Source organism: Dromiciops gliroides, chromosome 1 (genome assembly GCF_019393635.1).
Source record: "Dromiciops gliroides isolate mDroGli1 chromosome 1, mDroGli1.pri, whole genome shotgun sequence".
Classification (NCBI taxonomy): domain Eukaryota; kingdom Metazoa; phylum Chordata; class Mammalia; order Microbiotheria; family Microbiotheriidae; genus Dromiciops; species Dromiciops gliroides.
The window spans coordinates 109130474-109148171 of NC_057861.1; the positions used below are offsets into that span (position 1 = coordinate 109130474).

The 17698-nt window shown below is 37.3% G+C and overlaps 1 protein-coding gene across 1 annotated transcript in view; it reads left to right on the forward strand.

Annotated features, from left to right (window-relative positions):
• TATDN1 (TatD DNase domain containing 1) overlaps positions 1 to 17674 on the forward strand; it is a 43862-nt gene extending 26188 nt beyond the window's left edge. The window contains 8 exon segments of the mRNA XM_043976383.1: positions 1614 to 1699; positions 1780 to 1820; positions 5384 to 5414; positions 5417 to 5459; positions 8296 to 8366; positions 10569 to 10631; positions 10634 to 10694; positions 17496 to 17674. Coding sequence (XP_043832318.1) covers positions 1614 to 1699; positions 1780 to 1820; positions 5384 to 5414; positions 5417 to 5459; positions 8296 to 8366; positions 10569 to 10631; positions 10634 to 10694; positions 17496 to 17598 — 499 coding nt within the window. The 3' untranslated portion in view covers positions 17599 to 17674.
• The last annotated feature ends 24 nt before the right edge of the window (positions 17675 to 17698 follow it).

Sequence of the window (17698 nt, forward strand, 5' to 3'; positions counted from 1 at the left end):
AATTAAATGTCTATTCCTCCCCTCATGTTTCTACTAAAAGAGAGAAGGGTTGGGAGGTTGATCGTTTCTGTCTAGTATTGTGTTTTAATGATTGTCCAGGTGAGGACACCTGTGCTATATCAGCACAGTATCACTTACTTTCACATCACAGTAAGATTTGTGGGGGAGCTAAAAGTCAATAATACAGAGACAGGTAGGTGGCACACTGGATAAGTAACGACCCTGGAGGTCAGGGAGGACCTGAGTTCAAATATGACCTCAGACACTTGACACTTACAAAGATGTGTGACCCTGGCAAGTCACTAACCTCAGTTGTGCCTCACCAAAAAAAAAGGTCAGTAATACCAAAAATAAGCCAAAGGTTGAAGCAAGCAGGAATGTTGTTCTTTTTAAGTTGTTTTTATTTTTCAGAGAATTCTAACATGGTCTTACAAACCCTGAATGTCAGAAATGAGTCATCTTTAAAGTTGCATGTAGAAAAAAGTTAAAAAATAATTTCAGTTACTGCCTTTTCTAAATATTTGTCTAACTTCTTGTCTCTGCCTTACTGCTTTCATTATGGCTTTCACTCTCCTTGTGGCACTGTTTGCAAAATAAATGAAGACAATGACTAGAGGCCATTGACACTCGTAAGATGCTCCAAGGAATCCATATTGGTTGGATGTGTTTTCATTTTCCTGACATTATAACTCAGTAAAGGTCACTTGTTTGGGGCCAATTTCTACTTGCTTCAAACTTTGGACTTATTTTTGGTGTGATATTTACCTCCAGTAATCCTATTTGATATCTCACTGTAAGTGACATTACTGTAATCCTGAGTTTTCAAAGGTTTTGCTGACAGAAACACAGTTCTGGAAGGCTCTTTCATTAAGCTAGAAAAAGGCTTGAGGGTGGGCCAGGCTCAAACTGTCAATCTAGGGTAAGTTTAGAGAGAGCTATCATCTTATGTATAAATGTTTAGTGACAACAACTCTCAAAGACCATCTTCTAAGCTCAGGGGTTTTCGTGTATATCTCAAGTGGAAAAATACCCATGGATCAATGAAGTATTTTATCTTTAAGACAGAGCATTTTCTACACCTATAATGCTACATCCCTGAACAAAACATTAGAACATGAAGACTTCCATTAAACTCCTAGTATGAATTCTTTTAGGCAGTGAGGCTTTGATTTCCTCAGACTGTGTGATCTAAAGGACACATAGAATCCCTAGCTTCCTTAAAGCTCAGTCAATAAGACCTCCTATAGGGAAACTCATTTCTCTGTAATTATTAGTCCTCTCTCCTTGGGTGTTTAAACTTCCAAAACTCCATCATTTGGGAGCCATACATCCAAGGGGAAAAATTTAGGGGGAAAAATGCATTTGACTTTTAAAGACCATTAGGCTTTTTTTTTTTTTTTAAGTGAGGCAATTGGGGTTAAGTGACTTGCCCAGGGTCACACAGCTAGTAAGTGTTAAGTGACTGAGGCTGGATTTGAACTCAGGTACTCCTGACTCCAGGGCCGGTGCTCTATCCACTGCGCCACCTAGCTGCCCCCATTAGGCTTTTAAAAATAATTCGATCAAACCAAATCAGAATCTAAATGTAGAAATTCTGTTTTTACAATATACAGGTACTTTGAAAAACAGTTTGAACTGTCAGAACAAACAAAGCTACCAATGTTTCTTCATTGTAGAAATTCACACACTGAATTTTTGGGTAAGTCAATAGCTTAAAACATAATTAAAGAATGTTGCAGGAGTTGTTTAATTACAATCTTTTTTGTGTTTAATTCACAGACTTGATGAAGAAAAACAGAGACAGATGTGTGGGAGGAGTGGTAGATAAAAAATTATATTTAATATGTGATGTAGTTGTTTAAGTGTGTTTCTCCCATACTGGAAGGCCTTGCAAATTGTGGAGATCCTTATTTCAGGGAGTGATATAAACACATAAATCTGGTCTACCAGTGTGCTTATTAATTTATGACACTTATTTATTTAGAACACATAATCGAACTCATTTTCTTGTTTGTGTAAAAACTCAATGAGGTTTTTATAATCTTTTAAAACTATCTACTTTTCCTTTCCTTGTTTTTTCATGAACTGCCTGATAACTCATTTACATATGCTTTAAAGTTTATAAAGTGCTTTCCTAACAACCATGTGTGGCAATGCTATAGCCCTTATCATCCACATTTTACGCTTGAGGAAATTGGAGTTCTTTAAATTTAAGTGACTTGTTGATGGGTCTTACAGCCAAGTAACACAACATCCCCAACTCCAGGTATATCAGGCTTTCCCACAGTACTGCTATTATATATATATATTCTCAGCATTACCACAGTCATCATGTTTTATTATCAAAATCACCTCACTTAAGTAACTTAAGTATTAGACTTGAAATTGTTTAGTACTTACAGTTCTGATTGGCCATCTTATTTTCTCTCTTTGACAATGTTGTCAGAGTGCTAGACATTAACATTTTTAATAATAGCTAGGCATTTATATACTGGTTTAAAGTTTGCAAAGCTTATTTCATTTGATCCTTACAACAACCCTGGGAGGTGAGAACTATTGTTATCCTCATCTTCACAGACGGTGAAAACCGAGGCAGACAAATTTAAGTGGTTTTTACAGTAGCATACAAGGAAGTGTCTAAGGCCAGACTGCTGCCAGCTGCAACTAAAAAAACTCTAGTTTTTGAGCATACACAAATCATAAATAGCAAACATCCATGTACTGTGAATATCGAATTGCACAAGCATTCACTCAGTGCTTCTTTCTTGCATGTTTACTTTAATAATTAGTAGTTAAAACAAATTATCTATTTCACTTACATCTCAAGAGGGAATGGGCTTAAATCATTAATCAGCTTTTGGGGAGGCAGTAAATTAGAAAGAGCACTGTATTAGGAGTTAGGGAGCTTGAGCTCCAATCCTGGCTCTGCTTACTACCTCACTCGGACAAGTCCCTCTACTCTCTGGGTCTTAAATTATTAATCTGTAAAGCTAGAGAATTAGACTCTCTATGGTTCATTCCAGCTTTACATTATCTTTTCCTTCAGTGACCCTGGCCTCCCTGCTTATTCCTTTAGTAAGACAATCCATACCTCCCAACTCTAAGCATTCTCATTGCCACTCCCCTGTGCCTAGGACATTCTGCATACTCACCTCTGCCTCCTGGCTTAAAGTCCCAGGTAAAATCCTGCCTTTTACAAAAGCTTTTTCAAATCTCCCTCAATGCTGGTGCCTTCTAATTTGTACATAGTTGTTTGCACATTGTCTCCCTCATTAGACTGTGAGCTCTTTGGTAGCAGGGATTGTTTTTTACCTTTGTAACTTCAGCACATAGCATGGTGCTTGGCACACAGTATGCTCTTATTGCTTGACTGCTCATTTTAAAGGATGCTTTCTCCCTTACTTGCCCTATCTAACCATGGCTAAATCTACCATGGCTAAATCTTATATTACCTCAATACCACCTCTTGCATCTTCCCTACTCCATTTTCACAGAGGCTATTTTGTTGCCTCCTAATTGGTCACCCTGATTCCATTGTCACTTTTCTCCAATCTTCCTCCATTTGGTTAATGAAATGCACAGACTGACCCTGTTGTTCTCTTGCTTAAAAACCTTTTGTGGTTGCCTATTGCCTTGTAGAAGGGATAGTTTGTTTTTTGGGTTTGGTTTTGTTTTTTCAGTTAATGGGCTACCAGAAATACATGTTTGGGTAATGCAAAGTTTTGATTGATAACCGTGGTGACATACAGCCAATTTAGTTGTAAAAAATAAAAATTTTAAGTAATACAAAAAAGTTCCTTCCAAATTTTGGTAATCTTTATTCATACAACAGTATCCCCTGATAGACCTAGTTATTAGTCAAGTGTGATTGAGTCAAGGAAGATACTAGGATTTAACAGAATTATCCTCAAGAACTATGGGTCACACCCATATTGGTCACACCATTTATGTAGCTAGGTGACACAGGAATATAGAGTACTGGACTTGAAGTCAGGAAGACCTGAGTTCTAATCCTGCCTCAGACACTTAGTAATTCTGTGGCCCTGGGCAAGTCACTTAACCTTTTTCAGTTTAAAATGAGGGTAATTGCAGCACCTCCTTAATGGTTATTGTGAGGATCAAATGAGGTATCATGCGAAGTGCTTTGCAAACCTTAAAGTTCAATATAAATACTATTATTTCAATGTCAGATTCATGTTTGCATCACCAGTGCTAGCTCTTGGCCTCAATTTCCAAGATCATAAGGTAGAATATAGTTCTGCAGCTCCAGGTAGATCTAAACATCATCCAGTGCTGGGCCTCGGTTTCCTTTTATGTTAAATGAGGGATTGAGGTAAATGACCCTTTAAAAGTTTGATTTAGGGGGCAGCTAGGTGGCGCAGTGGATAAAGCACTAGCCCTGGATTCAGGAGGACCTGAGTTCAAATCCAGTCTCAGACACTTGACACTAGCTGTGTGACCATGGGCAAGTCACTTACCTCTCATTGCCCTGCAAAAAACGAAAAAAAATTTGATTTAGATCATTCTAGATCTTAATCTGTGGTCCCTTATACTTATTCTTTTTTTTTTTTTTTTGGTGAGGCAATTGGGGTTAAGTGACTTGCCCAGGGTCACACAGCTAGTAAGTGTTAAGTGTCTGAGGCTGGATTTGAACTCAGGTACTCCTGAATCCAGGGCCGCTGCTTTATCCACTGCATCATCTAGCTGCCCCTCCCTTATACTTATTCTTTACATGTCTTGTTCATTCCTTTTTGGTGATAGTTTGGGAGCTATCTAGAGCTGCACCACAGCACAGTGACTTTCAAGGAATCATGTTTCATGGGATCTGACCTCTCTTTGTCTCTTCCTCCTCTGTTGGTTTTTTAAAAGGTCTGGTTCCTGTCAAACTGACTGGTTTGCTGTTTGATGACTATTCCTCTCCCCTCTCTGCCCTTGTAGAGGCTGTCCTGTGTACCTGGAATGAACTGCTTCCTCACCTCTGTTTCACAGAATTCCTAGCTTCCTTAAAGCTCAGCCAGTGCCACCTCCTATAAGAAACTGATTTCTCTGCATTGCTAGTGCTCTCTCCCTGGAAACTGCTCTGTATTTTTTTTGTACTTCATTTTCTGTGTACAAGTTTCTGTCTCTGTGTCCACAGCACCTAGTAGATTGCCTGGCATATACATAGTAAGCAGTGAATTAATTAGCTTGCTGAATGACTCACTCTTTGAATTTAAGGTTTGTGGAATTTTAAGAGTTCTATTTTCTTCAAAAGAAAAAGCTTTTTAAAGCAACTGCAATACTAAAACTATTACATATGTTCACACTTCTTTTGCAAGATCTTGTTTTTAAGAAATTGAAAGAAACCAGTTAGTATTTTCATACATATAAATCTTGATTCTAGGTACATTCATTTGATGGCACAAAGGAAGAAGCACTGCGTTAATTGACATGAATCTTTACATAGGAATTAATGGTTGGTAAGTTTAGCATTATGCTCTTAAAATCATTTATACTAAGATTTCACAAATTGTTTTTAAAGTGAGCTACTTATTGATAAATTTTAAATTTAGGTGTATTCAATTAAAAGAAGTCTTTAGTTATTATTCGTTTTTAATTTGTAATTGCCTGAGGTATCCTTTGGCTTAAAGTTATTCATTATGAGGTATTTATTAATAAGGAGTCAGTGAAGTGCTCAACTTGGAATCAGAGAAGAACATAGGATCTACAATCAGAACACCTAGGTTCTAGATGCAGCTCTTCCCCCATCTGTGTGACCTTGAACAACTTTCTTAACCTCACTGGTCCCTGTTTCTTCATCTGTAAAATGTAGGGTAGTAGACTAGATTACCACTGAGGTTCCTCCCAAATCTAAATCTTTAATCCTAAAACCTAGGCTCCAGTTCCATTTCTGATGTTTTACTTACGTTCCTAGGACTTTGTTAAGATAAAGAAGTTGTGATATGAATTAGTAGGAGTACCCACACAGGGACTACACAGGTGCTTCAAGTATGGCATAATTCATGAATGCTTTAAAGTAATTTAAAATTCTCTTGTACTAAGTTTTTGTGATTTGCATTTTACTTTTAGGGGGAAAATTGCATTTTAAATTGCAGTTTCTGTTCAACATGTTTTTTTGTTGTTTTTTTTTTTGCGGGTCTATGGGGGTTAAGTGACTTGCCCAGGGTCACACAGCTAGTAAGTGTCAAGTGTCTGAGGCCGGATTTGAACTCAGGTCCTCCTGAATCCAGGGCCGGTGCTTTATCCACTGTGCTATCTAGCTGCCCCCTGTTCAACATGTTTTTAAATATTCTTTTTACCTGATCATCTTTGGAGATAGACCTAGTAGTGGTATTGCTGGTCAAAGGGTACAGGCACTTTAATAACTCTTTGGGCAGTTATATTAATATCTTATTGACTGATTCTTTTAAATTCGGGGGGGAAAAAGAATACCTAGTAACTTAAAATCAGTTCAGTTTAATTATCTTTGAACTTCTAACTACATTTGGATTTTGTTCCTTTACTCCAAAATGCCCTCAGTGGGTTGATAGTCTAAGTCCCATTTATGCCTGGCACTGGAAATACTGAAACCAAAAAAAGTCCCTGCCTTCAAGGCAAATGCTGCTATCTGCTTTCTAAAAATTCATGATTTCCCTAATCCACCAAAACCCAATTGTAGGGTCAGTGCTATCTTTGAAATTTAAAATTGTTTCACTAGGTCTTACATGATGGAAGAAAGCAGATCTCTGCTACCATGTAGGATCACAGATTTTGAGAAATGGAGTATAATGCTCTCATTTTATATATGAAGAAACTGGTGCCTAGAGAAGAGAGGTGGGTGATATGTTCAAAGTCCCCTTGGTAATAGTGCTCTTTCCAGCATGACCTTTCTTGGTAGATTCTTAGGAGTTTATATCATCTAAGCAGTTAATCAGTCTAACTTTTAAAATAGCTTCTCAAGGGGGCAGCTAGATGGTGCAGTGGATAGAGCACTGGCCTTGGAGTCAGGAGTACCTGAGTTCAAATCCGACCTCAAATACTTAACACTTACTAGCTGTGTGACCCTGGGCAAGTCACTTAACCCCCATTGCCTCACTAAAAAAAAAAATAGCTTCTCAAACCCCCTCACACAGATTGTCAAGAGACACAGCAGGGTATAACAATACCAACTAGCATTTATATGTTATCTGATTCCCACAAGTCGGTGAAGTAGGTGGGATTGACCCAATTTTCAGATAAGAAATGGGGCTTAGAGAGGTTGGACCCAGGTGTACACAGCCTTGAATTCCTTTCTTTCTGACTTCATATCTATTACTAGGAGATAGCACACTGGCCTTGGGGCCAGGAAGATTCAGGTTCAAGTCACTTCAACTCTTCAGTGTTAGGCAACTCTGGTAAGACTCTAAAGCTGCAAGGGAACGTTTCAGACCCTTTACTGATGCCTAGAATTGCTTAAAGTTCCTTCCTTGAAATTATCTTGTTTATTTACATATTATTACCCCAATATAATGGATGCTTCTCCTTGTCTTTGTAGCAAATGCTTATTCATAGTAGGTGCTTGATAGATAATTGTTGAATTAAAGTTTCTACTTTGATCCATTAATCCCCCCTTGAGTAATGTCTTTTGCAGAATGGTTATTTGAGGCCAGGAGTATACTTGTAGTCTAGCACTATGGAAAACTGTACAACCAACAGTCCATATAGGAGTTGAAAACTCAGACTAGTCCAGCAAATTGTAGGTATTTCAAAAAGATTTAACTGCTTTTAGTTATACTAACTGAGGGCAGCTAGGTGGCGCAGTAGATAGAGCACTGGGCTTGGAATAAGGAAAATTCATCTTTTTGAGTTAAAATGTGGCCTCAAACACTTACTAGCCAAGTGACGCTGGGCAAGTCACTTAACGCAGCTTGTCTCAGTTTCCTCACCTGTAAAATGACCTGGAAAAGGAAATGGCAAACCACTCCAGCATCTCTACCAAAAAAACCCCAGAGGGGGTCACAAAGAGTCAAACACAACTGAACAATGACTGAACAATTGAAGCTACACTGTAAAAGTCAGGCTGGTATCTTTCCAAAGTGTTAGAGGCCCTTAGTTTAGATTTTTGTCAAAAGTAAAATTTTACTAATAAACTCTAGAGATGCTAAAGTAGGCATAAAATGTGTGTTGGGGGGGGTGGGATAATGGCAACTGAAACATTGAAATGAAATGTATTTATACTAACTTAGGAATAATGTTGTATGAAGAGATCACTCCTATTACAAATAACCCTTTCTTTGTTGAACTTTTCATATTTTTTTTTCTTTTATAACTTTTTAGCTCACTGAAAACTGAGGCCAACCTAGAAGTATTAAAGTCAATACCTGGTGAAAAATTAATGATAGAGACTGGTAAGTTGGCATTTTGATTCTAATATTGCTTTTAATAAAATTAAGACTTAAAAAGTAGTTAGGAAGAAAAAGTATTTAATACCCAAGCTTACCATTAAAATGTAACTACAGAATAGCACCTGTCCTGAAGCAGCATGGCGCAGTGGAGAGCTGGCCCTGAGACAGGAATATAGGACCCACATCCTATCTCTGATACATGTGTATCAGGTCAGGTCACTTCACCTTTCAATGTGCCGAGAAACTTTGAGTCTCTTGCACAGCAAATAATGATCTACAATGGTAAGAGGAGTTTACAGAGGGAATTCCCTAAGCCAATGAAATCACAGATATAAACTCCACCCCCAAAAGTAGTGTCCATAGATATACTCAGTAAATATTCATTTTTTAAAAACCACATGTCCATCTTGTAAAGAGGAATGCCTTTAGTCTGCTGTCAAATGCATATTTTCAGCTCATTGAGGGCTTTTTGCTTATGCACTTCTAAAAATGGATTACAAGAAGGAATGGTAAAAACGTGTTTACATTAGGCTTGCTGTTCAAAAAAATAGAAAATTTTTTGTTTCATTAAAAACCAAAACTACAAAAAATGAGCATTTCTTTTCAGATCCATCTCAAGTACATTTTTCAGCAGTTCAAAAAAGTATTGTAATACTCTTAAGTGAAAGTAGGAGTATTCTTTGTCATGGAGCATTAGTTATTTAAAAATATTTACTAAAAATCAGAAAGGTTAAAGTATCTAAGTGGTCTATCATACGGCAGATAAGACCAAATAATTAGAGTTAGAATTAATCAGAAATCTTTTTAGCAAATTTCCCAAACAAATTGAGAGTAGAAGCTAAACAGGACATATAAACCCCAGACACCAAGAGGGTATCATAATGCCTGAGGGTTTTTTCTTTTCTTTTTTTTTTTAAGTGAGGCAATTAGGGTTAAGTGACTTGCCCAGGGTCATACAGCTAGTAAGTGTTAAGTGTCTGAGGCCACATTTGAACTCAGGTACTCCTGACTCCAGGGCCAGTGCTCTATCCACTGCTCCACCTAGCTGCCCTGAGGGTTTTTTCTTAAAAACAAAAAACTTCCTTTGCTCAGTTACTGAATGCCACATTCAAGGATACTTATACAATGTGGAAATCATTATGATTTATTTTTCAATGATATCCTCCATTAAAACCCTGTTATTATATTGTGGGTTCTCAAAGGCTAGACCAATAAAGCACAAGCTCTCGAAGCACCTTACACAGAATGGAAAGGAGTTTGAGATGTGGTACGTCTGTCTGCATTGGTGGAGTGCCTATACCAAATTACAAATCCTTCAAGTATTTAAATAGTAAGCCAGCAGACAAATGATACAGTGCTAGGGCATTAAACTTGAAGTTAGGAAGACCTCCTGTGTTTAAATACTACCTCTTCAGACATTAATTAGCTAATGTATGACCTTTAATTTCTGTTAAGCCCGTTTTCTCTCCGTCAAATGAGTCTAATAGCAGCATATATAATATAATTCTGCCTCATAAAATTGTTGTGAGGATAAAATGAAATAGCATATACAGCTTTGCAAACCTTAAAGCACTAAAAAATGCTATCAGTATTAATATTAATGATAATAACAGGGGGCAGCTAGGTGGCGCAGTGGATAGAGCACTGGCCTTGGAGTCGGGAGTACCTGAGTTCAAATCCAGTCTCAGACACTTAACACTAGCTGTGTGACCCTGGGCAAGTCACTTAACCCCAATTGCCTCACTAAAAAAAATTATAACAACAGTATAGAGAATAGCCCCAATATTTCAAAGATCCTTAGTGCTTTTTCCTCATTGGGCTTCTTAGTTTTTAATACAATCTAAGTTATGTAATTGGATTTCTCATCAAATGTTCTGTTGTTTTTAATATCACCTTTTCCAAGTTTATTTTAGAAGTTAAGTGATAATTTGAAAGTACTCATGTTAAAAAGCAAGGTTGGGGGGTAGCTAGGTGCCACAGTGGATAAAGCACTGGCCCTGGAGTCAGGAGGACCTGAGTTCAAATGTGGCCTCAGACACTTAACACTTACTAGCTGTGTGACCCTGGGCAAGTCACTTAACCCCAATTGCCCTGCCCCCCCCCCCCAAAGCAAGGTTATCTTCTAAATTGTAAAGATGGTACACATTTTAGAACAATTAATGAAACAAAATTTAACATTTTTATCTCCTTTTTGTACTACATTAGATGCTCCTTGGTGTGGAGTCAAAAATACTCATGCAGGAATAAAATATGTAAGAACTTTATTTCCCACAAAAAGAAATGGGAAAGTGGGAGTTGTTTGAAGGACAGAAATGAACCTTGTAACATTATGTAAGTATGATCATTTGTGATGGATAAATAAGCCATTGATAGGACAAGATGTTGTACTTAGTAATTTATCATTTTAAAAGTGAAGACTAATTGGATAAAGCCTAGCACTTAAAACTCTGTTGTACAAAATGGTCAGGCCCAAATAGTAACATATTTGAAGAATTTGTATTTTAGCCTCTTTCAAATAGAAGATCTTGAAGAGAAGCAAATTGTTAAGTCATGGGATGCTGGCTAACATAATAGTGCTCTGAAGAGGGAGAAGAAAAAAATTAACTATAATAATTTGTAGTACTTTAAAGTTTACAAAAGGTGCTTTATATACATTAGTTCATTTAGACCCTACAACACAATGTGTGAAATCAAATGTTGAGTTTCAGTCATATCATTCTTAGTATGTGACCTCTTCCAGTGACCAGTTGATACATGGTATAATGGTTCCCAACAATTTTCATCCCATGAACCCATTTCAACAACCAAAAAAATGTTGTGAGCTCCCAAAGTAATTTAATATGCTACATAATATTCTCTAAAGCTATTTACTGTTTAAGGTGCCATTAAAGAATTTTTAGATGAAACGCTTGGCCCATTGTCATGAATCCCCACCAAATGGTAACCAGTGATGTAGTAGAAAGGACACTGGGTGTGGAGGTAGGAGACCTGGCCACCTCTGCCAACTTAGCCATAGGCAAGTCCCATCATTTCTTTGGGTCTTCATTTCCCCAGCTGTAACATGACGTTATTGGACTACATCCCTTCTAAGTGGCTTCTGTGATCTGACTCAAATATAGTTACATTTTTACTGTAAATGAAATCAGGAGACAGGAAGTTCAGCTGTCTGAAAAGATGCTACATGGAGCCTTCTAACAGAACCAAGTTTTTCTTCATGGACAACAAAACTTTTTGAGAGACGTATTCATCTGAGCTGCCATCACTCATTCTCAGTATAAGCATATAGAGCATCACTGAGATAAGTACTGCTTATATACTAGAAACTTTTTCAGGAGTGAAATAGGAAATTTCAGAAGCTTCTAACTTAAGTAAACATATAACATGATTAAAAAGTTTCCACTGTCTTGGAATTATAAGAAGAGTATTTCATTTAGAGTAACAAATGGAGTTTTAAAGGCTCTTCTCAAATAAGGTGCATCCACACACGTTAAAATTATACAAGAGTCTTTAACAGATTTGGCCACAGAGATAAATAACCAAGTACCATCAATCTCTTATCAGTAGCAAGTGAGGGGAAAAAAGCAACAGAAGAGTTCATTTATTTTAGATGTTTGGCAGCCTCATGATGGATAGACAATGCAGAGTTGAGATGGAAGGATTTTCCTATGAGAGGCAAGGTTCTTCAAATACTCCTGATACTGATGACAATTATACTGAGCCCCAGAGCACTACAAAATCTCCTTAATCAGACCTATCATCATTCCAAAGAAATTGACCTAACTGCCCACAATGAATAAATGAAATGGCTAAAACTTTATATTGCCCAGATTCTAACATGCATCCCGCTGGCCCATTAAGTTAACAAATGGAGTGAACTGGTCCCAGCACTGTAAAAGAGATAGTCTGGATCTCATTTGGGAAGAATGTGCAGCACTTGGAATAACTGCAAGCTGTTTCCCTCTGAAAAAGCCCTTTTTGACATTTTCTCAGTTAAAAAAAAAAAAAGGCTACCTCATTAAACCATTTCAGAAAAATCAGAACTGCCAGTAATCCAGAAACACATGATCAATCAGTCAACAATTAACAAGCATTTAATTAAGCACCTACTATGTGCCAGGCACTTTGCTAAGTGCTGGAGAAATAAAGAAAGGCAAATGACAGTTCCTGCTCTCAAGGAGCTCACAGTTTAAGGGGAAAGACAACATGTAAATAACTATATACAAACAAGATATATACAGGGTAAATAGGAGATAAACAACAGAGGAAAGACATTTGCATTGACAGGGATCCAGAAGGGCTTCTTGCAGTACTTGAGGCCAGGGAAGCAGAAAAGGAGGGAGAGAATTCCAGGCTTGGGGGACAGGCACTGTAAAATGCCTGGAGCGTTTATGCAAGGAACACAGGGGTGAAAGGACTGAGGTATGAGAAAAACCGGACAGGTAGGAGACCAGGTTGTATAAGGCTTTGAACACCAAACACTTTTAAATCTTAATCCTGGAGATGATAGGGAACAACTAGAGTTGGTTTAATACATGGTCAGACCTGTACTTTATGAAGATTAATTTGACAACTGAGTAGAGGATGAATTAGAATGTGGAGACATTCAAAGCAGAGAGACCACCCAGCAGGCTATGGGTTGTGGGGTGATAAGGACCTGTACTAGGGTATTGGCAGTGTCAGAAGGGGCCATGTAGGAGATAGGTTATGAAGGTTCACAGGACTTGGCAATAGATTGGATGTGGTTGGTGAGAGTGAGGAGTCAAGGATGACACCTATATTGTGAACCTGGGTGACTGGAAGGATGGTGGTACCCTCAGCAGTGATAGGAAAGTTCAGAGAGCAGGCGGTTTTTTGGAGGGAAGAGAGGAGTTCATTGGAGTTCAAGATGTCCAATGGGCAGTCAGAGATAAAAGTCTGGAGGTTGGGAGAGAAATTAGGCCTAGGCTATTCATGATGGGTGTAAAATAGTCTTCAGAGTATTACCAAAGTGACATTAACTGTAAAAGTGGCATAAAAGATACGCTTTTAGAGGCAGCTAGGTGGCACAGTTAAAAGACTGTTGGGTCTGAGTCAGGAAAAGAAATCCCTTACTTAGCTGTGTGACTCTGGGAAAGTCATTCAACTACTGTCTGCCTCAGTTTCCTCAACTGTAAAATGTGGCTAAAAACAGCACCTCCCTCCCAGGGTTGTCATGAGGCTCAAATGAGATAATCAATGCCTGGCACATAGTAAACACTATATAAATGTTAATCGTTATCATTATTATCCCCTCCCCATCCTCCTCTTTTTTAGTTACATGTCTGGAAAAAAAATAGGGAATGAAGGACCACCTGAGTGATGTGTTACCCCACCAAACATTAAAGAACCAAAATGGAAAAGCCTTTAGAAATTAACATAAATAAGGGGATTAACAGAAAAAAAGCATTTAATATTTAGAAGTAAAAGGAATATTAGAAATCATCAGATCCAATCTCCTCACTTTAAAGGTGAGGAAACTGAGGCCCAAAAAGATGAAATGCTTGCCCAAAAGTTCATATAGTGCAACTGTAAGAATGTGGAGTTGAACCCAGGACTTCTAGATTCTACATCTGTTGTGTTCTCAGATAAAATTGCTCAGAATGAGAAAGGGGAGGGGAAGGAGTTGTTCTCTACACAAACCTGTAAAAAGCATGGATCCCCATAATTGAGACTAAAAAAGCTTCATCATACTTAAAGAGTTTATACCATTTAAAATGGACAAATCTTCCAATTGTACAAACAATTTAAATGTGGAATGCAGCAAACCAATTTTGCTTTCATTTCATTTAACTTGGCATAACTAGTATATACATACACATTGAGTTTCCCCCCCCAAAGTTATATATATATATATATATATATATTTTCATACTGTAACAACATCACAAAACTTTAACCAGGAAACCATTACTATAGTTTATACCAATGACAAAAATAGAATGCTGGGGCAATTCACACCTGAAATGTATTAAGAATCTTACATCCATCAGCAAGCATTTGTTCAGGCTAAGTGCTGGGATACAAAGACAAAATGAAAAACAATCCACTCCCCTCCCCCCATTTGACCTTACATTCTCTTCAAGTTCCCAAGCTATTTAGAATTATAGTTTTGTGGGAGAATCTGACTTGCACCAGCAAGACTGAAGATGAATGATCTTACATGACAGCTTTAAAAAAGTTATATATACATGGACTTTTCAAATATTTAACTATGTAAAGCCCAATTCAAAGTTTATCATCATATCAGTAAGGAATGATATTTATGGAAATGTCAGCTCTTCAGCATAGCTTACGAATTCAGAAAAACAATAGCCTTAACTCAGCAGTTCACCAAGTGTGGTCCAGGGACCAAGACCCTTTCTGGGAGGGAGTCTGTGAAGTCAAAACTATTTTCATTTACCAAGTTGTTTTAATTTCTAATACAGTAAATATCAATACATAAAACCCATATAAACAAAAACTGGGGGGGGGAGGGGCAATAATCGTGTAATAAAAGGGTCCTGAGACCAGAAAGTTTGAAAACCACTGGACTTTAAAAAGGACTTTCTACACAGGTCCTTTCAGATATGGAGTATTGGGCTTCAGATACAGTGTAGAAGCTGCTTACCCATATCTGGTTATTTCGTCATGGAGACTGACCCCCAAAAGTTTTATCCTAGGGAAGAGGAACTTAACCTAGAATTATCCTGGAAGCTGACATAGCTCATTAAAAACCTTGGAAGCCATACCATTAAGTAGTAAAACCTTTTAACTAGATGCTCCATCTGCCATTTCAGTTGTGGTACTTCCTAGTTCCCATGACAATTTAACTAAGTTATTTTGGTATTAGAATTACTATCACTGAAAGCTATCTTGAGTCAAATTTCATTCGATTTTGTTGTGGCATAGGAGTATCCTTATGGAGACACAAACCATATGATAGATTTGGACCAAAAGTATGCAGACTGGTGGCAGTAATGGATATGTCTCTAATAGAATGACTTAAGTCTCTGTACCTCACCACATTCTGTTCAGAATTTTAGAGGCTTAGATACCATGTTTCTGTTTGTGAGTAAATAATATGAAGGTAAGAGAGATAGTTCATAAATACACTGAGTGGAAAATCAGGATCCCAAAAGATAGAATTAAATGATTGTTCAAATGTAATATGATGAAATCTGGTAGGGATAGATGTAAAAGACTACTTTGCAGGTAAAATAATCAACTGTACAAGTATAGGATGCAAAATATTTCAGTGAAAACTCAAATTTAAAATGCTAACACCATCATTATGATCTTTGGCTGTGCTTTTGAAAATCAAACAGCAAATCCAAGAGTAAGGGAAGTTATAATTCTGTTGTATTCTGCCTTGGTTCAAACCAAGGATATGAAGTTCAGTTCTGCGTGCTGGTATTTTAGGAAGAACATTAATATAAACCAATGTGCACAGGGTGACCAAGATGATAGAACTTGAAGTGTCATTGGGAGATGAATTGAGGGAATCAAGAGATATTTAGACTCAAAAAACCTTAAGATTCATATGTGAAAGGCAGATAGAAGAAGGTTAAGAATTGTTTGCTTGCCCACCAAGAAGAGCAGAAGCTGGATGATTTACTTGTCAGATGTTATGGAAGGAAACTGACTGATCTGAGGTCCAATCTAGAACTGTGAGACCACATAGTTTGACCCCTCCAGCTTTAAAGATCAAGAAGTGGACACTCAAGGTCATGTAAGTTCTGAGTTGGAGAGCCATGAGCCAAAACCATGTCCTCCTAACTCCAGTTAAGGACTTTCCCCTCTATACTATAGGCTGTCCTTTCTCATGTGACAGTAAGGTTCTATTTCACTCCCCTTCTGAACTACAAAAACAAATTTGTACCACTCATTAGATACACAATAACTTCAACTCATTCAGTGTGTATAGATTTATGTAGATTAACACGTGTCTAGATGTCTGTCTATACTTACATCCAATTGTTTGAATACTCCCGTGCATGCACACATTCACTCAAACACACACACACACACACACCCTCTCTCTCTCTCTCTCTCTCTCTCTCTCTCTCTCTCTTACTAAACTATAAACACCGTAAGAAGAAACATTGGGTTATACATCTTTGAATACCCTACCCTCCTAAGTCTTTGCAATTTATGGGACCAAAAATTTTAAAGGACATTAGAGTTCATCCTAGAATGCCTTTTTTATGGGTAAGCAAACTTAAGTCTGGTGAATTTAAGGGACTCATCCAAGGGTGACTGTGATGAGCACTAAAGAAAGTACTTATAAACCTGCAAACTGCCACCAGGAGTATTATTTACCTAGAGTTCCATTCAATTGTTTGACTACCCCCCTTGCAAAGAAAATACTTTCAAATCTCACACAAGTATTTGTTAGTTAATAAGCAAATGTGAAGGGAGCTAAGATGAAGGAGGTCCAATTTAAATTTAAAACTTTCAGCATATCACTTTAATCATTTGTTCAAGACCCAGATAGATTGTGCATGTTTACTACTGACAACTAGTAGGCTTTTGTGCCACAGTTAAAGGACAAACACTATTAAATCCTTTCCTCAGTGTCTTGGTGGGAAAATGCCCATTGGGAACAGAAGAAAATATGGGAATTTAGATTTCAACATGAAATCTAATTTAATCGTTCTAAAACCAATTGTACCTGTAATATTACTTGGAAAAATGACAGGGCTTGGCTGCTGCTTCTGCTGGTAAGAAGTAAAAGAAAGTTAATAGTTCTCTCTGGAAGTGTGGAAAAACAAGAACAAGAACACAGCCCTAAAGACCTAATCAGAGGTTCTATATAGCAATTGCTCTTGATAAATTCTGCAGGAATAGTTTTGGCTTTTCCCAGTTTTTAAAGTGTATCTGTCTTACAGATTGTATTGAACTAAGAGTGGAATTTAGTTCTGAACATAGATTTTGTCATATACTTCAATAATACCACTAAAAGTACAAATACTAAGTTCAATTTTGAAGTCAAACCAGAAATGTTAACTAGTTGATAAGATTCTTTTGTGTTGAACAGAGACAAAGAAAATAGTTTTCTTTCTATTTTAAATGTTAATACTTTAAATTCAATCCTTCACTAATCTACTGGGGTGGGGATTTTTTTATGTTTTCTAGTCAGATTCTGGAGATAATGGCAGCAGTAAGAGATGATGACCCACTTGAATTGGCCAATACACTGTATAACAACACCATTAAAATCTTCTTTAAAGACATGTAAAGCAACTATTTGCCATATGTGTTTCATCATGTATGTAAAACTGCATGGTAAAACTTCAATAAAAGTATGAAACTTATCTAAAGAGGTATGTCTGTCATAA